Source organism: Cardiocondyla obscurior, linkage group LG10 (genome assembly GCF_019399895.1).
Source record: "Cardiocondyla obscurior isolate alpha-2009 linkage group LG10, Cobs3.1, whole genome shotgun sequence".
In the NCBI taxonomy this organism is placed as follows: Eukaryota; Metazoa; Arthropoda; class Insecta; order Hymenoptera; family Formicidae; genus Cardiocondyla; species Cardiocondyla obscurior.
The window spans coordinates 6,999,882-7,026,770 of NC_091873.1; the positions used below are offsets into that span (position 1 = coordinate 6,999,882).

The window sequence follows — 26,889 nt, forward strand, 5'->3', positions numbered from 1 at the left end:
GAAAAAAAAGAAGGGAAGCGTGCCCAGGGTAAAGAAAAGAAATATATTCGGCGAGAGATTTACAGGCAATTTGTCGAACGGACGATACGACTTCCGACGGATCACGCTCTTTAAACGTTGAAGTAAAAAATTAGTTTCGCGACACGGCGAAGAAATAAGAGGGCGAACGGCAATTGGGGGGGTGATTGATATTTGTCTTTTGGTTCGAGCAATCACATTTAAAGTCCATTTGTTAGTCGGGGAAGTTTTCCCCGTGCTAAATTCTCAGCGGGGGAGCTTTACAGCGCGCGCGGGCTTGTTGTCGCGGAGCGTTCGAGTTAATTTTGTTCGGCGTGTGATAATAAATGGTCCCGAAGTAACATTTATCACTATCAGAACGCGCGATAATAAAGCCCCGAGTAATCGTTACTCCGCGAGGAAGCCTCTTTTGGAGACCGGGCTCTGCGCGCTCGTCCCTCGCGCGCAGACCGCGCGTAATAATTAATTAATTTCCCCGTTATTCGGCTATCGATCGCGAGCGCTTTCCACGCAGTGGCGTATGTAAGAAAATCCGTTGACAGAATTCATCACACTACGGAATGTAAATGAAATGCAAATATTAACGCGTTAGCGTCCGGCGGACGGCGACGAGGCCCTGCCACGGTCGTTTCGGTGAGAGAAAACGTGATCAAAAAGGACTTGCATTTAATTGATTTTTTAATCAACACCGGCGACGATAATCGACGCTGACTATAAGATAAAATCCATAAGCGCGGTGCTGATAAAAAAAAAAAAAAAGAAAAGAGAACGTAGACGTTCTTGATTAAAGGCGAAATTAGGCGAAATATAATTAAACGAATGGGTTACTTTATGAGCGATTTCGTAGTAATTAGCGGCCGTGATTAACGAGGATTACGAATATAAGAACAAATTGGAGACTTTTTTTTTTTTTTTTTTTCAAGTTAAAGAGAACAGTTTTCGAGCTCTTTGAGGACGCCCGTATCTATGAAGCGTCATTCTGCAGTAATTAATTTCTTCGTTAAAGAACGGTGGGGGGATTATATATTTCTTTTCATTCGTCGCTGGCCTCGTTTGTCAGCGCATCTCGTTTAACCGCGCCGTTCGCCATTTTTATGTTTCCGCGAGTATCCGATGGAAAAAGCGCGACAGCGACGAACGGAATAAGGGTCTAAGAGAGATCGGTGAAGCCGGGAATGCTCAATTTCATCACACCGTATATCAGAGATGTTGACTCCCCGACTGGCTTCACGTGCGCGAAATGGCATCTTTGTTAGACGGCAACACTTGCCCGAAATGGCGTTGTAAGCAAGTTAGATCGATCTTCGACTCCGCTGCTGCATCTGCCAGTTCAATCGTCCGGTGGACCATTTTAACGAACGCCACATTCGCGAGTAATATCGCATAAAAATCCTTCATATCGTATATAAACGTAAAAAAAATTTCAATACATATTTTCTAACGCCCAGTTTTTTTTCTTTTTTTTTTTATCTTTTCTTTCCTTCTTTCTTTCTTTCTTTTTTTTTTTTTAGTATCGAGATATCTCTTTGCTCAGCACAGCGCATTAAAGCAAATGTAAAAAATAAAGTCGTGCAATTTTACATCAATCGAATACGCATTTCTCGCAGATGAAAGGAATATTTAAACGCCCCATCTCACTCTTTCGCGATTTATTAGATAACGGAGTTGAGATAATATTTGTACGTTCCACCCCGTCACACTTTACATCGAAGTAGGTTGGCGGCGTGTATGCCAGGCCGGCGAGGAACCGCCGCTGATCGAAATCGCGCGCTGCCGCAGTATCTCTCGTCTCGGAGATTGAACGGGGGGGAAAGATATTTTCGCTGCGCACTCGGACGTTTAAGAACACATCCTCGGCGAAGGAATTCGTGAATACAAAATAGGGAAGCGCACCGACTAGCGGCGGCGGCGACTGAAATATGCTCGAGGGCGGGACGAGACGGGAAAAAATGGGTTTCGAAGATGCCGCTGCGAAACACAGAGTTACTTCCGGTCGACAGGAATTTTTTTTCTTCTTATCGCGGACGATATGCGTCGGTCAGCGTGACATAATGCGATTTAAATAAACTCCCCTCCGTGTAATTGGCCGCGTTCAACAGAAGCGCCACCCGCTTTGCAGCCGCTGTAAAATTTGTGATTCCGATTGCCGTTGCGCCTTTAGATTCAGTCGAGATTAAGAACACGCACGCAGCCGGATTCATGATTTTTACAACAGCTGCGAGGCGGCTTTTTTCTGCCGCACGCACGGTAATTTGCACTTCGGAGCGCTCTTTAGACGTTCAAAGTTGCTTGACCTTTCAGCTTTGTGCACGCATTAGTGCAAGCAACTAATCAATAGCGGCGCAGCATGTAAGGTAATAATTAATAGCATCCTAGTATCGTAATTATTAATATTAACGGTATTAAAGTTGTTTATCGAGCACTCGGGAAAGGGAGAGAGAGAGAGAGAGATAGTGCGGGCTTAGAAATAACGAGCGTTGAAAACGTAAGAAAAATTCATCCTATGTAATAATCATATCGCGTTTCGCGGTGCAAGTAAAACCGGGACGAAAATAAATGGCATAATTTCAAGCCGCGTGCATAAGCGTCAAATAACAGGCACGCATAATTACGAGTAAATAATAGAGACGGTAAATGTCAATTACGCGGTAAGAGCTATCGTCAAAAGCTGTTATAAACCCGCTGATTAAAAGCTTATTTCTGGTCAGCTTGTGTCACCGATTGTAAAATTGGATTTTAATGACGCCAGGCACGAAAGTTTCTCTTTTTTTTTTCTCTCTCTCTTTTTTGCTTTTTTTTTTCCATCGGGCACAATGGGATATTACAACGTTACAACCAGCACTCGGCCGGTTTCAGGTGAACTGGGCTGAGCTTGAGCTGGCGGAATGGTTTATCGATTCCAACCCTTGTCCTCTTTATCCTTTATTTTCTTTATCTTCGTCATGCACACACGTAGCGCGCTGCCCGGAGTCACGGTCGGTTTACGTTCGAATTAACAATCCGCGTTTTATCATCTTCGTTTAAATCTTTTCCGTTGTATCTGCAATATACATGTACATAAATCACGATCGCGTCACGGTTTCGCGAAACCGGGGGAAGAGGGGAGAGAAAAAAAAATGTATCGTTTACCTTGAAAATAGAAGAAGAAAATCGGCCTAGTCCTAGTTTCAACGCGACGTAATTAGCCTCGTGCGGATCCCGATTTAATTGCAACAATTTTCGATCGAATATTTATTTAATTTCGTCGGCGGGTTATCACTTTCGCACACTTACCCGCGTGAAACGCGCCCTAAAAACGACCGGAGCTTTATTTATTCGCATAAATCTACGCCTCGCATTGAATGGGGCCTCCCTCCCCCTTCCTTCCCTCCCCCCCCGCCATTGAACTCGGTTGTCGTAACGAGTTCATTTGATTTATGATTTTCGTATTTCGCAGAATATCGTTACGTTTCGATTTCGCCGTGGCCGAGCGTTACGTTAAAGGTGTCGCGCGTTTCGCTCGAACGAAGCTTGCTTTTGCAGAGGTGGTTTATCGATTCCGTCCCTTTTCCTCTTTACTCCCTGCCCTTTACCCGTTTTGCACACGCTTTGCACATAACCCGGAGTTACGAGATCGCTGACGTGCTCGTTACTGAATTTTCGCTCATTGACCCCGGCTATTCGACGTTTCCAAGGGAACTATCATCGGAATGCGGATGGTTCATTCGAGGACGCATATCGCCGTTTACACAGCGATTGCGAATCCTTCGAAATATTTTTCGAAATCATTTCATTAATTTTCTGTTTTTTTGGGGGGTTTTTTTTATATTTACTTCGACCAAATTCCGTTTACTTCAATCAGAGATCTGGATTTCTATAAAAGAGAAGTTTTATGTGAAGCATACTCTTCCACTACGTCTTCTATTAAATCTAATCTCCGACTAGATTAATCGGAGCTTGGTCAACGTATATCTGAATTTATGTTTCCTTTTCTTTTTCTTATTAATTTTATTTTATTTTATTTTATCTTTTTAAAACGCGGTATATTTTATTTCAACTTTGAACTTTAGAAAAAAAAAAAAAGCAATGTACTTTTTTTATATTTTATTAGATTTGCATACGCATACAATTTGTACTTTACTACTAAATCTACTTTTTAGGATTTATGATCCGAGTTATATTTGCATATCTCTAACAGGCTGATGCTTTTCCGTATTTTGGCAGAGTCAAATTGTAAGCTCGAATTAATTTTCGTAGAAATAATAGAATAATAGAACACGAATATATTCTGCATCTCTGAATAAGTCGCAATTAACGGAATAATCTGTGATGAATAATTCTTTGTTCCTGATGGCTCTCGATTCTTTAGCGGTGATAATCTCTACAGTATGACATCCAGCTAATTGGAATGATCTTTCAAGCGTGGTTAATAATTGAAGTGTAAAATTTCACTTTAATAGACGCGACAAAAAAAAAAAAAGAAAAAAAAATACACGGGATATAAATTAAACAATGTATCTATTAGGGCTTTAAATTTCTATCTCAATTAATAATAATTTTATGCTTTCCTTTAATTTTTTTTTTTATTTAATTCTGCTGAAAAATTAATCAACCCAAGATGTAGGACAAATTGGAGAACGCATGCAAAAGTAGCCATAACATATTTGATAAGATAATATCAGCGCAATAAGATTAAATTTCAAAAGCTTATGAAAAACTCGAGCTTACAGATATATCATAAAATCTGCCCGAGAAGAAGCTCAAACGTAACAGTTTAAGTTGCTTTTTTTTTTCTTTTTTTTATGTATTTGCGAAATTCAAGCCCTGAAATTTGCTCGGTATCGAGCGGTACTCCCGTTTTCGCATCTCGCGAAAAGAAAATTGCGGAAGCGAAACAAAAATCCGTTCGCCAATTTAATCGGCAATTTTTCATTCTTGCCTGTCTTTCGGGGCCCGGGGTTCCAATATTCAAATAGTCACGTACACGCCGTTCGTCGCCGAGGAATTCCAGTAAATATCATAATCCGCGTAGCAGCAGTAGCGAAATCGGCGGAGCGGCCTGGCATTCAACAGGCCTCGAACCAGTGACCCAAATCCGCGGCGCTTCGAGACGTACGCTTTTCTAGAATCGGATTATCAGCCGGCATTCCTTCCCCAATATTCTCCCTCGATTCTTTTGCTCATTTTCGACGTTATGCAAAACGATATCGCGCTTCCGCGACGGTGTGGTATATCGGATAAAGGTGACGCGGCCCGATACACAATAATATCGGTACTCGAATCTTTTTCTACCGATGGAATAAAATGAGACGTGAAAGATATGCAAATAACGCGGATAACGCAAACTGTTAATTTCATCGAATTGATGTCGACTCTTTATTTAATATCCCCGCTGCTCTTTCTCAACGTACGAAAAATTATTAACTGAAGCGTGAATTAATGCATTTTTTCTCTTCTTATTTTTTTTTTATTTGCATAACTTGTCTCGAAGTAATACAATATATTTTATTATTAAATAAAACATTGAGAACGGCTGCGTGTTTTCGACTCGAGGTAAAATTTCACCATCGAGAACTAGTAATAGGCACGACGATCGCATTCAAAATGGAATTAATTTTAACTCTGTGAACTTAGCAGTGTAATATTAAGTCGGCGGCTATTAAATTTATTAACGGAATCTCACAAAGCTGCTGTAAGATAATACATCATGTTTATATGCCGTAAATAAGCTTTGCATAATTATAAAACGTTCTTTCATTTCACGTAATAACGATGTTTTATATATTTAGATACGTGCACGTCGCGCGTGTATTACAATGCCAATCTTATCGCGGCTTATACGGACAAAAGAATAATGCAATTCAATAGCTTCAATTTTAGTAGACGGTACGCTTGCGTTACAATTGATTACGCCGAGCTCGTTAACGCATTAAAATTAAAACACGGGATTAGTAATAAATTTTTAATATAAAAATCGTAAAACGTTTGAGGCATATAAAAGTTACAATGCAGCGTAGAATTAAAAATTCTTCAATGCATTTTTTTATATTTAAAATAATAATTATTTTGGTAGAAAAGTTAACCAAACTTTTATATTTTTTATAAAAAAAAAATAAAATATATATTACTACTCTTTAGTAAAAAAAAAAAAAAAATTAAATAAATAAATACTTGTACGCGTTAATGTTACCTTTTCAATCGTATACCGAACGAAAGACTCCGCCGCGCCGACTGTGAAATCGCCGAAACGAAGTTAACCCAAATCCATACATATATCGTAACGATGTTTTCGAGGGAACGAATTATCGGGCGACCCATTTTCACCCAATGTCGCGCCACTCCTTTTTGACCGCCTGCCGACGTGGAAATGATAACACGCGTCCGCCGGGCGTCAAAAAGGAAAAACGCCGTTTGCCGGACGTCGATAAGATTCGCCGCCGTCGTTACGCGAAACGGAGAGGCGCGACGTCCCGTTGCTTCGACGTGTTATCCCGGGTATTTACGCGTGTCGGCTTGGCGCCCTAACTTTCGCGAATATTTGAAAATAAAAGTTACCTGTTCGTAGCCCCCGTAACTTTTTCACCTGGATCCGAAGGCTTTTTTTTTTTTTTTTTTGGACGTCGATACATCTCGGACGTCGCGCGCTCTTCCGCTACGCGAAAGTTAGGCGCGGGTGGCGAATTTGCGTTTCAAAAAAGTTTCCCCGGCTCGCGCAAGTCTCGGCGAGCGACCTCTCGGCACGCAGCTTACCGAAAAGTTTTATCCTTCCCCGAAACGATATTTTATTCAACGGGGCAAAATAAAAATTCCACCGGAATAATAGAATTTCAATTTTGTTCGAAAAACGATTAAAATAATCGGCGCGATGCCTTTGAGACTTGCAACAGTTTTAAAATTATTCAAGAAATCCCGTTGGTAAATAGAATTCTATAAAAATTTTCATTGAACTTTTTAAATAAAATTTTAATAGAAAAAAAAAGGAAAAAAAAACAAAAAACAAAATTGCATTAGTTTCCTTTAAGTACGGGTTGCAATTTATACAGTCATTAATCAACTATTAAAAGTTACAGACCGTAAACTCCGAAATGATCTATACATTCACCGTTTTTAAAACAACTATAAACGAATATCCAATTTCTGGCTCTCCCAAAAAAAAAAAAGAAAAAAAATTAACAAATAATATCGCACTGCGTTACCGCTGAAGGAAACGATCCGCCGATTTCGCAGGCTCGATTCGCGAGCCTCGCCAGCGCGAAAAGGCGAAAAGAACGCACAGATTACATTTCTAACTTCCTTTGAGCGAACGGCGCCAAGCAACGAAAACTGATCTGTATGTTTGACTTAGCCGGTTCGTGACCGTTTGATTATACCACGTCTAATATTATGCCTCCACTGTTTCGGCGGATTCTCGGGCTGCATTGTACGCAAATTTAATGCCGCGTAATAGCACATGCGCGCGGCAGAATCCACCATGGGTAATCCCCTTCAAAATTTCATTGGCGGCGTTACGTGGAAGCCGCGATCGTTAGAACACGCGGCGGGTAACGCGTAAGTCGATACGCTCAATTGCTCGTTACGCCGGAACTGCCGATGCACTTAGACTAAAGATGCGGCGATATAATGCCGATTCCTTAATCTAACGCGTTCGCGGATACATCGCGCTATAGCCGCGTGAACTATTCGGATAGCAACTTTATTCGCTGGATCGGAAAGAAAAATTAAAACGCGCGAGCGATGAAAATATCGCACGAATCAACGCCACGTAAATTGAACATTCTGCTAGAAATTAATTTCAAAGTGATATATAAAAAGCGCACGAAGCCTTTTCGAAAGACGGGTTTACGCGTAACGAAGCGATATTTCATTTTTATTCTTCCCGTTTGCGTGACAGATGGCTCGCTTCTCATCAAATTCAGATTTGATGTTAATCTTTTTACGCAATAAAAAATATAAAGAGGATTATTATTTATCGGGAGTGGTCAATGTTTAATATTAAACGTTTTTTTTCTCTTTCTTTTATTTATTTTTATAGTTTGCAACCTCGGATTAAATTTATCAATAAATAGAGGTTTTAAAAATTAGTTACGAAAATGTCAAAATAATTGAAAAGATTAAAAATGAATTAATCGCAATAAAAAAAAAAAAAGTAATAATAATAATAATAATAATAAAATATTATATAATGTGCTAATTAAAATTTGATGAAAGCAATATTTTTCCTTCTGCAATTCTCGCTCTGCATTGTCGCACGAGATTTGTCACTCGAAATCGTTTTGTACACCAAATAGTAAATAGCTCCGGACTACGTGGTGAGAATTCTGTAGGTGGAAACCCTTTGGGGGATTTACCGCGCCGTTAATTTTACGGGGGGTACAACTGGCGAGAGCACATGAGAACAACCCTCTCGAATGCGGAGCATCCACAGGTTGTCGTCTGACCTAATCTGACCTAACCCAAGTGATTAAGGACGTTGAATCAATGGCGACAAGAACGTGGGTGCTTCGATGGGCGGTGGAGTATCTCCCGTTCGAATCGTTATCCTTTTTATTTTATTTTATTTTATTTTTTTTTATATCAAATCGCGAGAGTCTTTTTAAACGGAAGAGCTCGTTAAATTCGCCGAGGCGCAAAATGCCCAATAAAACCCCCAGGGGCTTGATATTTCTTCCAATAATCTGTAATATTGAGTCGAGCAAATAAATAAGAAATTTTTCGGTCATCGGGTAGATCGTCGGGCCCGGCATACTGTCATGCGAGCTTCAGGCTGGTACATTCAGCTCTTCACAAAACTCGAAACTCCTCCGATACTTTTTGAAATATCAATTTCTCGGCGTAACAAAGAAAGAATTTAATAACTTAGAAATAAATTCGATCACAATAGAACAAAGGATCTTTTCAGATTTTTTTTTTTTTTTTTTGCTTTTTTTCTTTCTTTTTTAATTACAAGCGATTTTTAAAGTCATATTAATTAATATAATTAATATCAGTTAGTGCTCGAAAGCGGTGCGGACTGGTTCTGTAAAAGAATCGCTACGAGAACCGTGCGATATAATCGACATGTAACGTGGATTGAAAAGTTTATTTATCTTAGATTTTATATTAATGTCAGCCCGCTATTTGCTTTCGCGAAATATCGAAGCTATCTGCGAGCCGTGCGGCACATTCTCGCGTCGTTAAATCCGTCCTTTACGACCTCTTTGAGCGGAATCTCGTCTGTAACACGGTCGTAAAAATTGTAAGCGATTATTAAAGAGTTTTGTCAATTGCGAAATCTGCAGTTCAACTCACGCAATTATTGCACGTTAACATCGCGCGTGCCGCCCTGAAATCAATAGACGCTCACTTCGGATTGGCGATGTAGGATAAAACTGTTGCCGGATGAATTTTATTCCGAGGACAACAGCCTCGATTTTTATTTTTCTTCGTACCGCTCATCCTGTTAAAACGTAGCTTTGGGAGAGACCTCGTAATATTCGAGTTTTCGGAGAGCTTGACGGCGAAACGAGCGACAACGTTTCGGGAGAAATTTCGGTCTTGGTAGATTCGTTGCTGTGCGCTCTGTTGCTCCTAACCATTGGGGTAGGCTCGCAAAGGTGGAATCAATACGTGAACCATCTCAGCGTACACAATGCTAGCCGGCCAAACCCGACGAGAGCAATGTGTACGTACCCCTCGTTTTCTTCCTCGTCTGTTGCTCGATGGTTACGGGGGAGAGTTTTTTTTTTTTTTTCTTTTTTTTCTCTTTTTTTTTCCTCTCTCTATCTGTGTATATATGTTCCTCTTTAAAGGGATCCTAAAGCCGTCTATATTACCGCTTATTACGCGGTTCGACTAATTCTCTAATTGACCACGCGGAAATAAAAATCCTTTTACGCGATGAAAATACATGTGCAAATGCATCGACGACTAATCGACTCGGGAAGATCGAAAGTGCAACATTGTGTAAATTACATTCGTTTTATTAAAACATTCGTTTAATGTACAGATTATATGGCTTGCACGGCACAATGGATGGTAAAGGCAAGTTCGGTAGGGATTAAAGAAGAAGACAGGTTTCCCGGTACCTTACTGTCGTCGTGGAAGTTCAATCTTCGGTTTAGGATCCCCTTTAAAACCTCCCCCTTTCTCCCTTCTTCCGTTCTAACTCCCCCGTGTGTGTCACTACGTTTACTCGCGCCGATTTTCTTCGCTCAGTATTTTTCCACTGCCTCTTCTTTTTTTTTTTTTTTTTTTTCCTCTTTTTTTTTCTTCTTGCTGTCGTGATAATACAAAATCCTGCCGGGTGAATGCCAACTCCCCTTCTGACGGCGCGCCTTCATTCTGTTCCAGGAAATTCAGCGCCGTCACTCCATTTTCGAGCCCAGTCAGCGCACGTTGGCCGACACAGTTCGGTAAACAAAATGCTCTCGATGTGATTTATAGCTTATGCACTTTTCCTCTCCAAGAAATACTCGCAAGTAGCTCAGTTCCTTCGAACCGCGGTCGTTCTCCCTTCCCGTTTTGTTTTGTCTATTTAATCGGCGACGTAATACGCTTTATTCTCGCCGAGCCCGCGATCACTGTCCGTTACCGCTGAGGCTTTTTACACTTGGCTCTTAGAGTTTCAAGCCCACCTTTCTGAGAGCGCTCGCAAACAATTTACGGACACCTTTTATTCAGCTCGCGAGCACGAATTCGCGGAGTATCAGCGTTTCGGTTGTCGAGCTCGCGTGCTTGAGAGCCTGCCTCCTTTTTTCCGCAGCGATGATAACGGCAGCGGAAATTTATTTGACCCGCAGGAATGGGGAGTGTCGGCAGCAACGTGACAGGGACGACGACGACAGATCCGACGACGTTCCTGCCAGACGCAACGCCGACCCTGAGCGAGCGCGAACAGGTCAAAATCGAATTTTACAAAACGTACGACGTCATGACGGGGGTACGGATCGCCGCGACCCTCGGCGGCTTTTTCAGTTTAATGGTGCTGCTGGTGGTTTACAAGAGCAGGTAAATCCTAAGGGCGTTGCCGATTTCTCTTCCGCGGGAACAAAACGCAATTGGAATGTCGCGTATTATGCATTTGCCAGGTGCAAGGCGAGCAAACAATTGGAAGACCCGGCTTTGACTGCCGCGGCAGCCGCGGCGGTCGCGGAAGCTGAAGCCGAAGAACGCGCCCTCGCCGCCGCTCTCGAAGCGATCGCCAGGCTACCACCCAGGCTGGGTCGCGGGCCAAGAAGATCGTTGTGCGTTGAGGTACATCGTAGCGAGTAATTTTAATATTTTTTATATATTTGCATTCGGCAAGAAAAATTGACAAGTACGCCGCTCTTGAAATAGAACACAATTTTCCATAATCGTTAATATTGAAACAATAATAAAATAATTTTTTTTTTTTTTTTTTAATAAGATTAAATCTCGAAGCAGCGTTATCGATTAAATCATTTGGTTTGAAAACATTTTTAGCGGGATGTGAATATGTTGGAACGACACCAAAAGCCGTGGCACGTTTTCAGAGAGTGCTCTGTTTGAGTTCCGTTTAGCTTAGCAATTTGTCCGTTCACCAAGGCACTTGTAATTGATGGAAATATTTACGCCAGATGAACCAGTCTCGTTCACCCGTGGTGGCACCTCGCTTCGCCTCAGTCGGAGGTGGATACGACGCCCTGCTAGCACCGCCAATCAGGCAACCGAGGTTGGCTCCCCCGGTCGATCACAGAAGATGTAGCTCGGTCACCTGTAGCAGCACTGGAAGTAGTTATCTAGAACGAAGGGGTTCAGCCATGGTAATGCCGTGCCTTCCGCCTCCTCCATCCTACCCGCGTCACGCCGCCTACGACGAGCCATGGGATTTATATTACCCTATCGATATCCAGGTAGACACGATATTCACGATCGCAAATTTTTCTTTTAGACGACCTTTTTCGATTTTAATTTTTTCAGTTTTTTTTTTTAATTTTTTTAATATATTTTTTATTTTTATATATATATATTTTTTTTTTTTTCTGTATATGCGCGCTGAAAAAATTATTTCGTCCTCCTTAAGTCTCTGTAATATGATATTTTAAATCGACGATCGTCTACCGATGATTTCTGCAATCAGGTAATACAACCAACCCCGGATTTGTCGCCGTGTGGCAGCGAGGTCGGTCTTTATGCTGGAGCAGTCGGCAGCCTTATGGCGGCGTCGTCGGGCAAAAGAGCGCCGCTGGCATCGATGGGCAGCGTGGATCCTCCCGATCCGGACACCAGGTCCCTCGGCTCTGACTCCGTCTTCCTGAAGAACGAGGACGAGGAGCAGTGCGTCGACACCGAGGACGAGGTCTCGGGGTTTTCCACGGACTCGGATGCGCCTGGGCCAAGCTGTCGGCGGTTCCTACGGGTGCCTTCTAGGAAAAAACGGATCCCCGAGAAATGGGACGGATGCACGGGCTGCGTGCCCAGGCGACGAGCCGGTAACAAGCCCTGCCAAGAATGTTTGACCATCAGTGCCGCTGTCGAAACCTCCAGGTAAATTTTTATTATAAATATACGATCCAATCTCCAATTTTTCCTTTTTTTTTTTTTTTTTTTTTAATAAAAGAAATTATTAAAAATAACATTTTTAACGAGAAATTATTGCAAAGAGCGTTCTGGTCTGGAATTATTTTTTTCTCTTTTAGTATATGTATATTTAAGAGAAGGAAATAATTTAACAGGTGCATCTTTACTAATAGGTCGCAACCAGCCTCAACGACAACCAGTAGCAGTCAGAGTAGCGTGGGATCTCCACCGTGTTCACCGCCGATCGAGCTGAGGCACAGACCACCAACGCCATTACCATCAATCCCGCCAATATGGTCCCAAGAAACGCTCTTTTAAGATGCGCCTTTCGTAGCATGCCCCTCAACCTGTTTTTACCGAGACACGAAGCTAAATCCAGAATGTCGATATCTGAGGAAATCATTTGCACGAAAAATTGAACATCCGGTCTTCTTACCTTTAAAAATTATTTATTTTATTTTATTTTATTTTTATTTTTTTTTTTCTTACATAGAATCTCGCCGCCGTTGAAATATATTTACGTCGATTTGAAAACTTATTTATTTGCACCAGTCGTCGGATTTACGCGTCAATTGCTATTACGATAAAAGTATCACGAAGATATTCAAAGTATTTAAATTTTGATAAAATTAAAAATAAACAGAATTTTAATATCGAACGTACCGTAATCGTCGCGAGTCGCAAGAACGAAGGAAGAAGCTACGCGAAGAATATCAGTTAACGTGGACGAAGAGAAGAGGCGGGAGGGAAAGCGCGCGCGAATAAGAGGAACGGGCGGAAAAGCATTTTCGTACGGACGCGGAGAAAATATCGGAGATCCTCGATATTACGGCGGTGACTCCCGCCGCGTAACCGGAGCAAGCTCATCTTAAGGTAGACTAAATCGAAGGCATTTTACGTCGACCGTACCGTGGCACGCTCCGTGGCAAGCGCGAAACTTGAGGGGGTCGGATTACACGGGGCGTTTGAAGGGTGCGATTCGCGAGATGAAGCCGACGACAACTTGGTTCAAACTACGGCATCGAGATCCCATCTGCCAGCGTAGCTCAGACGTCTGCCCGCGCCGTCATGCCGCGGAATAAGTTGGCGAACAATGCGCGGCCGGGTTTATCTGGAAGTTTGCCGCGTCGCGGATACACCCGCCAGCATCTCGAGGCATCGCGAGGAGAGAACGCGGGGGGGGAGGGACGATTAATCTGGCGTCGCGGGTCGCGTGCTCCGCCGCGATCTTATTTAGCCGGGGAGGGGATCGGGCGCGGGGGGCCGTTGCATTATTTTCCGTCGCTCAGACGCACTCGCGGCGAATTTCTCGCGAGCTGCATCCACCGCGGCACGACCGAGCGCGCGCACAATCGACATTCGTGATCCAATTCAACAACGAAAGCAAGCGCAAATGCACTTTCCTCACTTGAGGCATTCGTGGCGTCCTAATTAGCGTTCGCGACACCGCCCGCGACCGCGGGCGGCCGAACTCGGGACGGAGACGCATGGTGATCTATATCGCACAAAGGAATATTCGACAAACGAGCGAGGAAAATTCTCGCTCGGATCGATCAGGGTGAACCGCGTAACTCGCAACTCAGGAGGCTGTCAAGGAAAAGGCCGATCGACTACAATGCGTGGGGGGTGGGGAGGGAAGGGAAGGGGAGGGGGGGATATAGGAAATTATTTTTATACAAGCGCGACGATAATCAAGCTCGTTGAACTGATTGTGATGCTTCTCGCGAAAACAATAATACGCGCGCAATACTCAATTGTATGATCAGTGTAACATGTGATTGACAACGAGGCGAGTGGATGGGAGAATGAAACAGAAAAAAAGTCAGAGAGAATTTGCGAATGAGAGAGAGAAAATTTTAGAATGAGAGAGAGAGTGAGAGAAATCGAGGGAAATAGCACTTTCGTTCGGATGATCGCCGAACCGGTTTTCTCCGTCGCAGCATCTGCGACAGGGAAAATTGCCGATTCGCCGTCGGTCCAAATTTTCCCAGCGCGAGAAAAGCAAAAAAAAAAAAAAATATTTCTATTCGTGTAATTTGTAAGCTCTGTAAGGTTTTGGGTGTACGTGTACGTGTCTATAACCCTCTTGCGTACGATAGATAGATATTGTGCTTGATGGAGGGGAACCGGAGTAAAGCGATCGCCGTGGACGGTTTTTGGCGTGGCTTAAAGTTGCCGAAATTTCTTGACCGTCGGTGTTTTAGCGGCGGCGGTCTATTTTCTCGGCTACCTCAAAGTTGTTCCGTAAACGTTTCATATACTTCTTATTCAGGCTGGAATATCGATTGATTGACCTGTATCGAATCCGATTGGAAAGCAAGGACACGCGAGAGATACGAGCAAAAGGAAGGATTATTTCAGTTCCTCATCCGCGTTTAACTCAGTGATATTAGCTGGCGAGAAGCTCGCTGGGTGTAGAAAATCGAATTTATTAAAGTGTTTAGAGCGCCGTCGCGTGAAAGACAAAGGAGAAAAAAAAAAAAAGAAAAAAAAAAGACATAAATAAATAAGAGACATATTTCTCGTCGACGAGAGCAACTCTCGTGTCTATTTTCGATAAAAAGGAAAACGTAGTTCAACCAGACGAGCCATTTATGCCTCTACGTCTACATCTGGAGACTTTTCCGCGGAGGCTAACATCACTGCCGGCCAACCCCTCCAGGGCACACGACGATAAACGAAATAAAAGAAAGGCAGAAAATACACACACTTTACGTAAAAAGCAAAAAAACGAGCGCACGTGGACTACCCTATCGTTGTTCTAGCCAAGAGTTTGTATAGTAGACGAGTAAGACGAGCCGAAGAAGTTATTATATCGGGATTAAATTTAAAAGAAAAAAATAAAAAAAAAAAAAAAAAAAAATCCAAAAAAAAAAAAAGATTAATAAAAGCAGAAAAAGAGAAATATATTGTAATAGGCGCCACGCACGCAGTGCCGCGACCGTTACTTTTAGATAGGTGTACATACACGTCGTGTTGCGACGCGTTACGTTGCGTTGAGCTTATGCGACAGCGACTCGCCCTCGCCGGTCGACGAAGAGCGGAGAGAAGGCGAGACTCTGCGGGTTGAAGCGCGCAAACGGTAAAACCTTAAAAATGCATACGGTCTGTACCGGCTCGAGGGCCAGCGTTTGATTAGATTTTTATTATCGTTAAATGAAAAAACGATTAAAATTGCATTAAATCTTACGTGCACCGGTTTTCGGCCGATCGTTAACTCGAAGCGAGACCGTCTTGAAACGTAAGCCCCGCAATTTCTCACGGTTGAGATTTCAAGTCTTAGGTTTTACCTGTTTGTGTACCGGTGCCCCTAATGTCGTCTACGTGAGGAAGAGACTTTACATTGCGTTGGCCGCGCTCCAAACTTCACCTCGCCAACGCGAGTTTAACAAACCGCGAAACATAGACGCGAGATACGACGCGAAACGGGGTAGGAAATGTATGTAGCCGAACGACAATATGAAACTACAGACCCATGTAATTCCCGTTAATAATTTATATACAGCTATCCGTTACAGTCTCGGCCATTAGACCAAAGAAAGAAAAAAAAAAAAAAAAAAAGAAAAAGAGACGCTTCGACTTTTGCAGACCTGAGAGATCGCGAGAAAGTTCGCGGACAGAAAGAAGAGGAGACAAAAAGAGGAACGGCGGAGAGGTTCCTAAACTTTGAGGAATAAACGCGAAGAAGTTTCGTGATAAATAAAAAGAAGTCCCCTAATTGGATATCATATGCCTTATTGAATCATTGTTATATACGCGTATAAAGGCCGACGTTTCGCTTGAGAATTACGTAGAAGGGCATGAAAAAGTCGTCGCAGGGGGCGAGGCGAAGTTTCAGAGCGCGGCTGTAGAAGAATAAAACAGAATTATTACTATCGCGAGGTGCGCCCTGCTGTACGTCGACACGCTGACCAATTCGTTCCGGCCGAGTTCCTTCCACCGAAGCACGTTGCTGTTATTTTCTTTCCTTTTTCGATAAATTGTACGTTGAAAATATAATTAGGCAAAAAGAAAAAAAAAAAAAATAAAACTATTCGCAAGTCCACTTAAAATCCTTCGAGAACGCCCGACGTAACCCGCGTACGTGCGCACTAATACGAATAATTGTGCGCTGAATAATTTTATCGTATCGCTGAAACAGCGATAGTGACTTTTATGCTTGAACGAAAAATCAGGCGAGCCTCGGTAAATAAATTTACGTTTATCTCAAAGAAAGGAATCGATCGGACAAAGATATCAGCGTTGCGGCGTGCAGCACGTCGCTCCGTAAGTCGCGTGAGACAAGGAGCTTGATAACTTCGCGAGTGCTGCCGAATTGCCAAATGTAACAATCAAACAGTGTCTAGTTGAAATATAAAAATTTCAGAAAGAGCCGAGGATAAATCTACGCGGATATACATACGCGCGAGAATAGCTGCGTGAATGCGTGAATCGTGCGTGCGAGAGAGTGCCAAGTAGTATAGCACAACTTTAGGCGGGCGGAACGTACATACGTATACATGTAAATAATTTTATGAAGGGTGGGAGAGCGGAGTGCGAGACTTTTTAGAGACTGTACAACAAAACGAGTCCGTGTCGATTGATTTTAGCATCTAACATTCGTACAACCACGTGAAACCTTTTCTCGGTGCCTTTCTGCTGCACTTCTTCCATCGTCGTTTAGAAAAATATACACTACCTTCACTGTCCTTATTAACTATTTTCCCGTCTGGTCTCTTCTTCCCTTATACAGACTCCTTTTTAAGAGCGTTTCCGCGCCGTGCCGCAAAGCACCGGGATTTGAACGTATTAATGTGAAATCTGCTTTTCCTCCTTTTGACACGGTTCTTTTATCTCGAGATGGCAAAGGTAATTTTATTAAAAATTGTCCCGTGATAAAGAGAAGTATATTAATACGAAAAATAGTTATTTTAAAATTGAGTATATTTAATTACAAGCTTTTAAAGGAAATTTGCCAATTTAATTAAGTTAGAATAAGATAATATTTTTCTCACGATGTAATAAATTATAATTTGCACTACGTTAAATACTTTTTTTTTTTTCTCTTTTTTTTTTTTTTTTAACGTCAGCTAGAAAGGGATGACAAATATCGCATTGGTGCTACTGCACGGAAACTCTCTTATATTAACAATTATAGACCTTCGTACTTTTATAATTTTTCTACTCTTTAACATTAGATACTTTTAAGAATAAGGAACTGTTACTAGAAATCGCGCCTAGATTCACCGAGCATCTATCGATAAAAATAATCATACAAACTTCTCTTGGAATTAATTAATCATTTTAAGTTGACGCGTTCTCTCCTCATTATAAAAAAAAGAATACTCAATATTTATTGCATTTCTATTATACCGCACATGTTGCATTTCTAGTGTATCATATTTTCTAATATATACGACTGATGTAATTCCCGATATATACAGGGTGAATCATTGCACAGACATACAGGGTTAACGCAACACGAATTTTTAGAAACCAAATTTTTTTTTCTTAATCTAAAACTTCGAGGGAAGCAATTAATAATTTTTTTTTTTTTTTTTCCATACATGAATCATCCTGTATATAAGTATAGATAACACAAAATTGAAATGTTAGCATTTTTTTCACTTTTGTGTAAAAGATGTCACATCCTCTAATATATTTGACTATTTGTATTTTCAGTGTACACTACCATTAATTTTTTTTATATATATTAATTTTATTTAAATACTTATTTGAATTTACTAGAATATGTGTTACTTTGCAATGCTAATAATTTGCTTGCTCATGATGATCCCGAGTGGAAATTAATTCCTACCTATCAATTTCCACTCGGGATGAATGGAAAATTGCTTTGTCTTAAGATTTATTTCTAGTTCCTCATTCTATTTTTTTTTTTTATTTCTTTTTTTATTTATAAAGAAATATTGTTTATTGACAAAAAGAGGTTTTTACATCTTTGCGACTCGCATTTATTTGTACTTTCACTATTACTGTCGTATCATTGAAAGGGTGCACAAAAGCGAAGTGCACGTTTGTCACGCTGACGACAAATATTACCTTAAAAAAAATAAAATAAAATGCACGCGCCGCTAAATATATTTCTCACATTAAATATGTGACGCGAAATATTTATTTAATAATTTGCATATTAGAATACTACATTAAACAAAAATAAAAAGGTTTTAACGTAACTAATTGAAATGGACTTTAATAAATTAAACTGAAGAAATGAATACGTTGCGCGTTACGTTCGTCTCTTTAGAATGATGTTGATTTTACCGCGGATTAGCAGAATGCAAACGTGCAACTTCCAGGCGTGCGCCATTTAAACCGAAATATCATTTGAATCATTAATTTAAAGCCCAAAAAGCTTAACTCTGAAATTCATGATGTGAGAGTCCGTACGAACGTGTTTAGTGATGAGAGAATGAGCGTGTTACATAAACGGACGCCCATTACTTACTTGCGTTATCGTTAGAGTGAAAAAAAAAAAAAATGAAAAAAGAAAAAAAAAACCCAAAAACAAAATCTGACGGCTCGATAATTAGCTCGCAATAAACTTACACAGGCGCAGTTGTTAAGTGTTCCGTTTTGTAAATAGCTCCACGGCGAAACCGTATTAATTGCGAGAATGAGACTTGGATTTAGCAAAAGCGCGAGAAAACGTAAAGGAAAAATGATAACTAAAATTATCGTGCAGCACGAACGGCCTCAAAAAAATAAAAGAAAAAAAAAAACGGTACAGGAACTCCATCGACCGACACGATGGGATAATAGTATGATCCGATAATAAAATTGAAAATATAATTATTATATTAAATCTTGGTCGCGATATTATCGATAATTTTATTTTAATTCTTTTTTTTTTAATTTACATACACGTCATTAATATTTTAATATATTTCAGGACGCTTTTATGTTTAAAAAAATACTTGATTGTGTTTAAAAATTGTGTTCTAATATAAATATAAAAATTTTTAATCAAAATATAATTAAAACACAATTAAAAATTAAATTAAAAAACCTTAATTTCTCGCGCTCTACTTTCGTTCATTAATTGTTCTTTGTGATCATTAACGTCACACGATCAGGTCGATTACGAAACGATAAAATAAAAATTAAAAAAAAGAACGGATGTAATCAACGTAACGAAGCAAATTTATGCCTGGCAAATAATGTACGAGACCCGTTTTGTCGGTCGTCGGAGCGAGACCCGAAAGCTGAAAACGTTCTGTTCGACGTCGATAGCTCTTAATTTTTTTTAAATATTTTTTTATTATTACTAGAGATCGATCAAAAATCCAGCCGACTGCCGATTAATGCCGTATGGCCGATCGATCGATATCGAATGGAGCGTCTATCGGGCAACGTAATACAATAACTTACTCAAAATGTTATCCAAAGCGTTAAAAAAAAAAAAAAGTAAATAATTAAAAAAACAGAAGCGATGGAGACAGTGGCACACACGCTTACAGACACACGGTGGTTACCCCAGTAAGTACATACACACACATACACGTACAAGATGTTAATAAATTGGAATAAATGTTACGACTATATTTCAAAAGTTCTGTTCTCTTTTTAATGATATCCTATCACATAAAGATGCGATAAGATACACGTTAAAAAAAAGAAAAAAATCTTATCGGCGTTTCAATGACAAATCATAAATTGCCGCTTAATAAGAAATTAATTAATATCGAAACTCGTGTATGTGCATTATTCTTATTTTTATATTTTCAGTATTCACGTTAAACCGTATTACACAGATTCTCATTTAATTTTATTCTGTTATAATTAGCATTGTCATTGTTCAATCGTATTACGATGTACGATAGTGAAAAGGCCTGTATATTGTAAACAGCACTTATCAAAGACACATACGTGGTCGTGACATGGTAAATGTGTATAAAGATTGATAACCGGAATGACTAGTAAATAACGAGCCTCTTAAAGCCACCGACGCATAGCTCTGCGTTTAGTTAGCGTATCCAGCTGTGAATACAACGTACTATTTGTATAGTGTTACAATATTCTGAGTTAGCAAGCTAAAGGTAAAAGTCAAATTAATTAATTAAATAAAAAAAAAAAATGTTTTTTTATTCAAATAATTTTTTAATAAATAAATATACATATCTTTGAATAACGATCATTGATTTTACTTGGACGTTTATAGCTGCTTGCTTTAGCATTAAAACGTCACCGCTGACAGCGTTGCTTGAAAAATCTTATCATCGTAACGAAGAAAAGGAAGGAAAAATTGAAAGTTCCTTCACGTGAGAGATAAAGATCGTCATGGATTACAGCAAGTTCTTTTCTAAATTCGCCAACAGGCGACAGGAGAACTTAATTAGGACGTTAAGTAAATAGTCATTTGCAATTTTTATTTGTTACACTTTTTTTTTTATTCAAAGTTTACAGTTTGTGTTAAAGAATGTTTAAGTCAAAGTCTTTTAAAGTAATATAATTTAATTAATAAAATTAATCTAAATTTATATAATATATAATTTAATTTATTCAACGTTTGATAAGGATCGCTTAACTTTTTTTTATTAAATTAATGCATATATAGATTATTTATATTTAGTTTAACATTATCTTATCTTGAAGTTATTTATCATTTAAAATTTTAGCCGAGTCTTTCATGTTAAACCCGAATTGCATAAATCTGGCTGGCGGTATGCCAAATACCGCAACGTATCCCATCAAAGCTATTTCTACGACGTATAAATATGACATACCAATTAATTTCAACCAGCAAGAAGTGTCTACGGCATTACAATATGGGGCCTCTCAGGGGTAAGTAAGATATCGATAATTATATTTCAAATGGACTTCAATTTTTCCAACGTCAAAAATAAGTGTGACAATAAAATTATTCCTCCAAATAATAATCTAAATTGTTGCGAAGTAGCTCACGTGTCTCCACGTTATTAACATAATTTTTGTATAATGTTTTCCTTTCAAAGTTATAAACCGTTCTTAGAAAAATGGAAGGAGTTTCAAAAAACGTGGCACACACCGAGACATAACAACTGGGACGTTGTTTTCACTTGCGGCACTTTAGACGCTTGTAGTAAAATTTTTGAGATGATGATCAACGAGAACGACCCAGTTATGATTCAAGTGCCATTGTATACGGGCGTAATTGGAGCGGTTCGTTATGAATTAATATTATGAAAATATAATGAACGATGTAAAAAAAAAAAATTATAAAAAATTACATAATTTACTCAATAATATAATATGTATGTTATATGATACGCGAATTAATTACAGATAAAATTCTCTTAATTTTACCAGCACGTCTATTTCCTAACATTTAAACAAATTTGAATAAATTATTATTATTTCTTTATATTAATATTAAATATTTTTTTTTTAGTTAAAACCATGGTTACCGGAAATTATCGAAATTCATCAAGACGCTGATGGAATAATTCCCGAGGAAATCAGCGCGGAATGCGAGAAAAGACTTAAAGACGGTAAACCAATGCCAAAAGTGAGTCAGAAGCGATCGCTGTTCCACGCCAAGAGTATTATTTTTTTACTTTTGTTTCTCTCGTAATAACGAAAAAAAATTCCTTTACAAAATTTTCAGCTTATTTACACGAATCCGACTGGAGCAAATCCTACGGGAACTATTTTGTCGGAGGAGCGACGAGTCAAGGTATATGAATTGGCGCAGAAATATGATTTCCTAATTGTCGAGGACGACCCTTATTACTTTATCCAATTCACGGATAAGCAGCCCACGTCGTTTATATCCCTCGACACCGACGGCCGAGTAATCAGAATGGACTCTTTCAGCAAGATAATGAGCGCTGGACTTCGCGTCGGCGTCGTCACAGCTCACCGAGACATCGCAGTTAAATTAATTACTCATATGGGAAATTCTGTCATGCATCCGTCGTCTTTGTCTCAGGTTTTAAAGTTTAATTTTCCGCTGTCTTTTAATTTATTTTATCGCGATCAGCACTGTCCTGCTATAATCTCTTCTATACATCCACCGCAAGCCACATTCTAACATTCTCTCTTTTTTTTTTTTCAGATGCTGCTTTTGAAGCTCTTCGAGAACTGGAGTCCGCGGAAATTCGAGAAACATTTCAAAGACGTTCGAAAATTTTATCAGGATCGACGCGACATAATGCTGAGCTTAGTTGAGAAACATTTAAAAGGTACGTAATTAATTTTGAGATCTTTCAACGTTGCCGCTATTAGGTGATTAAGTTCGGAATAATTTATTGATTGTTAAATGAATTTTTTACGTTCGGTTCTCCGTTGACTTGAATTTCTGGAGATAATTTTAAGATTTTTCCCACACGTGAAATTACTGTTCGTTCAGGTTTGGCGGAATGGTACGTGCCACAAGGCGGATTCTTCTTTTGGATTAAAGTAACGGTTGTAGATAACATGATGGATTTTGTATTGAATAAATGCGTGCCTCAAGGTATTTTTATTCTACCCGGGAATGCTTTCAACTACAGTGCTGCGAAACACGATTCCTACTTGAGACTTAGCTACAGTTACTCTTCACCGGAGGAAATAGACAAAGTAAATTTAAAAATTACTTTTAATTATCCATCAAAATTACAATATTCTATATATATTTATACGACGTAAAATTATTTTTCTTTTTCCAGGCGCTATCTATAGTGGCCAAGCTAATACGTGAAGAATCAGCCAAGAAAAAATAACAGGATTAAATCACGAGAGTTGTTACATAATCTAACACGCATTTTTTTAATATAAAATATTTTTATTGCAGCTAATAAATGATTAAAAAAAAAAAAATAGACAAATAATAATAAAGTAATAAAGTGGACACTAATTTATTCGCAATCAAACGTAGATATTTTAATATACTACGGTGAGTAATAAATTTAATTACAGATGAACGTACATACTCTAAATGCTTATCATTTAATATTTGGCATTACAGGTAATATATTATTTTAATTTATTTTAAATATGCTATTTAATAATATGTTGTGCTAATATATTTAATTTGTCATTTTTAACAAAATGTTGCTGTTGTTTTTACCGATGTAGAAGACATAACGGTCGAAAATACATTCTCATTTAATTTTTCCTTATTTCAAGATAATTAATTCTTTTCTTTTTTCACCGCTGAACCGTACTTTCTTTCTTTCTAATATTATTTTTTTATTTATTCCATTTACGTTATTTGAAAATTAAAATTTATTAATTCTCTGTATTTCTACAAATTTATAATTCAGCATATTAATTTGCATATTATTCTAAATTGTGATGAAATTTATATTAAATCTTGAAAATCAATAGTGTCTCGCTGGTGGTTCGTAATGCGAACCGACTCGTAGGATAAAATAACGGCAACGTATTGTGAATTTATCAGCAGTTCGTAATTAAACCATTAGAATTACAATCACATAATATATTATTATTACATTGATACAGTGTATAAAAAAAGATAATCTCTCATTATTAATTTATTCGCACTAGTTTCGTTGATTAAAATTTTTTAACCGCTAATAAAAAAAAAACGAACGCGTTTAACGTTAACTATCGTCTATGAAACATTATCAACGTACCTAAGACATTTTGCGAACGATAAAAATTTATAAGCTACTTTAACTTCTTCATCGATTTTTTCCGTAAAACTGGAGTTCTCTTCTCTCGAGGATGCAATAACGACGAGAGATGTCACCGTGGTCGGGATTACCGTAAAAAATTCGACGTTTAGCGGATATATAAACGTTCCTACCAACAATGACTCGCAAATAGAGCTATCTCAAAATTGACCGAGACGTAATACGACTTGCTCCTTTTGTCTTAATCGCATTTTCCCTCCGCTTGTCAAAGAGAAAAGCCGGGCGTCGCGGTAACGAAGGTTCCACCGTGTTTAATTAGCCAGATAACGGGGGAATTAATTAAAGATCTCTGCAAGCTGCCTCTATAATATTCGTTCCACCCGCGATTCCTTACGGGTCAACGCGCGCCGACCGCTGCTAAAGCTCGTTTCCCCCGGAGAGCGACAAATTGCGAAGTTATCCCCCTTTTCCGCCCTTTACCCACCCTTCTCCCCCCTTTTTCTCGGACGCGACACTTATAGAGAATTAATAGCGGCTTTTATTGCGAGTTCTCGAAGTAACTGGCGGAATTGCCAAAAAAAAGTTCAAGTCGATCTATGGCCAACGCAAGCGCAAACGTGCCGTTTCCATGGCGCCGAACGCCACGCAGTTAGGTAACGTCGGATTAGACACTGCGCCGTTCTCCAGCGGCTTCAACCCTCCCCCTCGTCCCGGGGTGGACGTTCAGTACACCCTGAGCCACCGTCGCGGCCGGAGGATCTCCTGCACCCCTCGTACCCTTCGCACGTGCGTACGGACACACGCAGAGGGCCGCAGAGGGGCTGTGCACGCATATCGTACGTCGCACGCATGTACCACCGTTCACCCCCTCGCACCTAAGAGCGAACGCGTGGCTGTTTACCCCCCTCCACCCCCGGTTTCCGGTCCAGTGCGCGCCATCGGGCTCGTGGACACCCTAGCCTCGTTTGTTTATTCAGTCGCCGACTCTGCCCGCTCCTCCGATCCTCCGTGATTTCCATTCATTTGCGCACACGTACGCTGAACGGTCACCCCGCTCGCGTATCATCCCCCGTACCTTATCTCGCGAGCTCGCGGCAATGGCACTCGTTCCCAGTCGTGTCCGCCGCATCCCTCGTACGTTGCAGTGAACCATCGAGCACGCGTTCTCGGCAATCTCGCCTCTGATTTATGCACCCCGGCGCAGCTTTTTCAACCGCGCGACCAGCGCGAAGTCCGGTCCTTTTCCTGCTTCGGAATCACAACCCGGGGCCGAGCACCTTCCGGCATCCCCGTCGCCGGCGTGGAGCCTAGAGTCCAGGCTGCGTGAACGTAATCCAGCACAGTGTCGTGAGACGAAAGTGGCGGGTGCTGTGTTTACTGCGGTGGCGGCGAGGGTATTATCCTGACGAAACTAAAGCTAGTCAGGTCAGTCACACGGGGTAAGTTGAACCGACAGAATCCTATATATTGCGCTCATGAATTTGTTTTTATCTTGTAACTTTGGGGAAAGAGAATATTACGTACGTTTAGTACCTTGAACGATTTAAATTATTTTATGCATACATGTTTTATCAAATAATTATTATATGTGTATATTAATATTTTTTTAATTTTTTTATTTACGTGATTTAGAATATTTTCTGATGGTCAACATTGAAATGATTTTAATTTCGCACGTGAAAAAAATGTAGGGATAAATAAACGTCCTGATATTTTCGCACTTTGAATTTTCAGCGCAATATTTCTCTATTTGATTTCTTAAAAGAAGTTTTGATATATTTTTATACTTATTTTATGCGAAATTGAGAGAAATGATCCGGTATCGAATAAACGCAGCTTAGTTTTACTTCATTTTGTGATTTAAAAAAAAGTTTTCAAAGCGTCAAGAAATAAAAGGAAAATTAAAGCTGAAAAGGGGGAAGGAAACAGAATGCATTTATACACGTACAACGTTGCAATGTACATTTTAACAATAAGTATTTGCATTTTATATTTTATACATATTATTACGCTGCGGGAATGCTTACATTTAAAATTAATGGAACCGTCTGAATAATGTTAACATCAACGATAAAAACGTTATTAAAATATCACTATTAAAGCAACCTACCTACGTTTTCATTAATATTACATTAAGCCGCGTTCCGACGGTGTGTCTCGTATCAAAAATCTCATTTCTTTGTAATTTCTGTACCGTAATGTAATGCGCGCCGGCCGGGCTGTAATTACAGGTTTTGGCTAATTTTTTAATTAGTGATAAGTCATGCAGTCCGCGCTACTAGCACCCCACATGTGAAAGCACGCGACGAGCAGCGGCTTCTTTCTTTTTTTTTCTTTTTATTCTTCTCGCCCTAGATTTTCGTTCGGACGAGACGCGCTCGGGGGAAACGCGGGAACACACGTTTCCCGGCCACATTTACAGAAACATTAGAGGATTGATCGATACACGACAGGTCGCTGTGACAAAAATAGACAAATGCTCGTAATGCATCCACATAGTAGTAAATACATTTCGCCGCGGTCGTGTGCGCCGGCCGCGTTTGAGGGATGGAAAAAAAAAAAAAGAATAGAAATAGTTACTCCCCCGCTGGATATAGACGCGACTTTGCGTTTATTTTTAACGACGAGCGCGATCGAATCGATTAGAAAATTGTATCCGGCGACTAGAAATATCATAGAATCGTAATTGGGTTCGGAAGCAACCGTGTCTTTCCCCGAGCGCGTATGTGGAGGGTAGTAGACGCGGGTAGGCATATGCGCGTATAAGGGTGCGTGACGCGCGACGTGGTGGAATCGCGCAAGCGCTACCTGTAGACTC

The 26,889-nt window shown here is 40.0% G+C and overlaps 3 protein-coding genes across 7 annotated transcripts in view; all 3 read left to right on the forward strand.

Moving 5' to 3' along the window:
- Window positions 1-14,124, forward strand: part of LOC139106230 (uncharacterized) — a 75,686-nt gene extending 61,562 nt beyond the window's left edge. For 3 of the 5 annotated variants that reach the window (XM_070662803.1, XM_070662800.1, XM_070662799.1), the window contains 5 exons: window positions 10,776-10,983; window positions 11,064-11,229; window positions 11,574-11,849; window positions 12,077-12,483; window positions 12,690-14,124. In XM_070662803.1, the coding sequence (XP_070518904.1) occupies window positions 10,778-10,983; window positions 11,064-11,229; window positions 11,574-11,849; window positions 12,077-12,483; window positions 12,690-12,834 (1,200 nt within the window). In that variant the 5' untranslated portion in view covers window positions 10,776-10,777 and the 3' untranslated portion in view covers window positions 12,835-14,124. Of the gene's footprint in view, window positions 1-10,326; window positions 10,389-10,775; window positions 11,230-11,573; window positions 11,850-12,076; window positions 12,484-12,689 lie in introns of all 5 variants that reach the window. The other 2 variants (XM_070662802.1, XM_070662798.1) reach the window with 2 other exon arrangements.
- Window positions 14,125-18,053: 3,929 nt separating this feature from the next.
- LOC139106249 (kynurenine/alpha-aminoadipate aminotransferase, mitochondrial) lies at window positions 18,054-23,292 on the forward strand. The gene is made up of 9 exons (XM_070662839.1): window positions 18,054-20,552; window positions 20,675-20,860; window positions 21,132-21,297; window positions 21,468-21,654; window positions 21,884-22,000; window positions 22,100-22,423; window positions 22,550-22,676; window positions 22,844-23,052; window positions 23,142-23,292. Exons 2-9 carry the CDS (start codon window positions 20,794-20,796, stop codon window positions 23,193-23,195), a joined length of 1,251 nt encoding a protein of 416 aa, XP_070518940.1. The 5' UTR covers window positions 18,054-20,552; window positions 20,675-20,793; the 3' UTR covers window positions 23,196-23,292.
- Window positions 23,293-23,444: 152 nt separating this feature from the next.
- Fstl5 (follistatin-like 5) overlaps window positions 23,445-26,889 on the forward strand; it is a 34,582-nt gene continuing 31,137 nt past the window's right edge. Inside the window, exon 1 of the mRNA XM_070662836.1 lies at window positions 23,445-25,510. The gene's annotated coding sequence lies outside the window, so the exon portion shown is untranslated. The remainder of the gene's footprint in view (window positions 25,511-26,889) is intronic.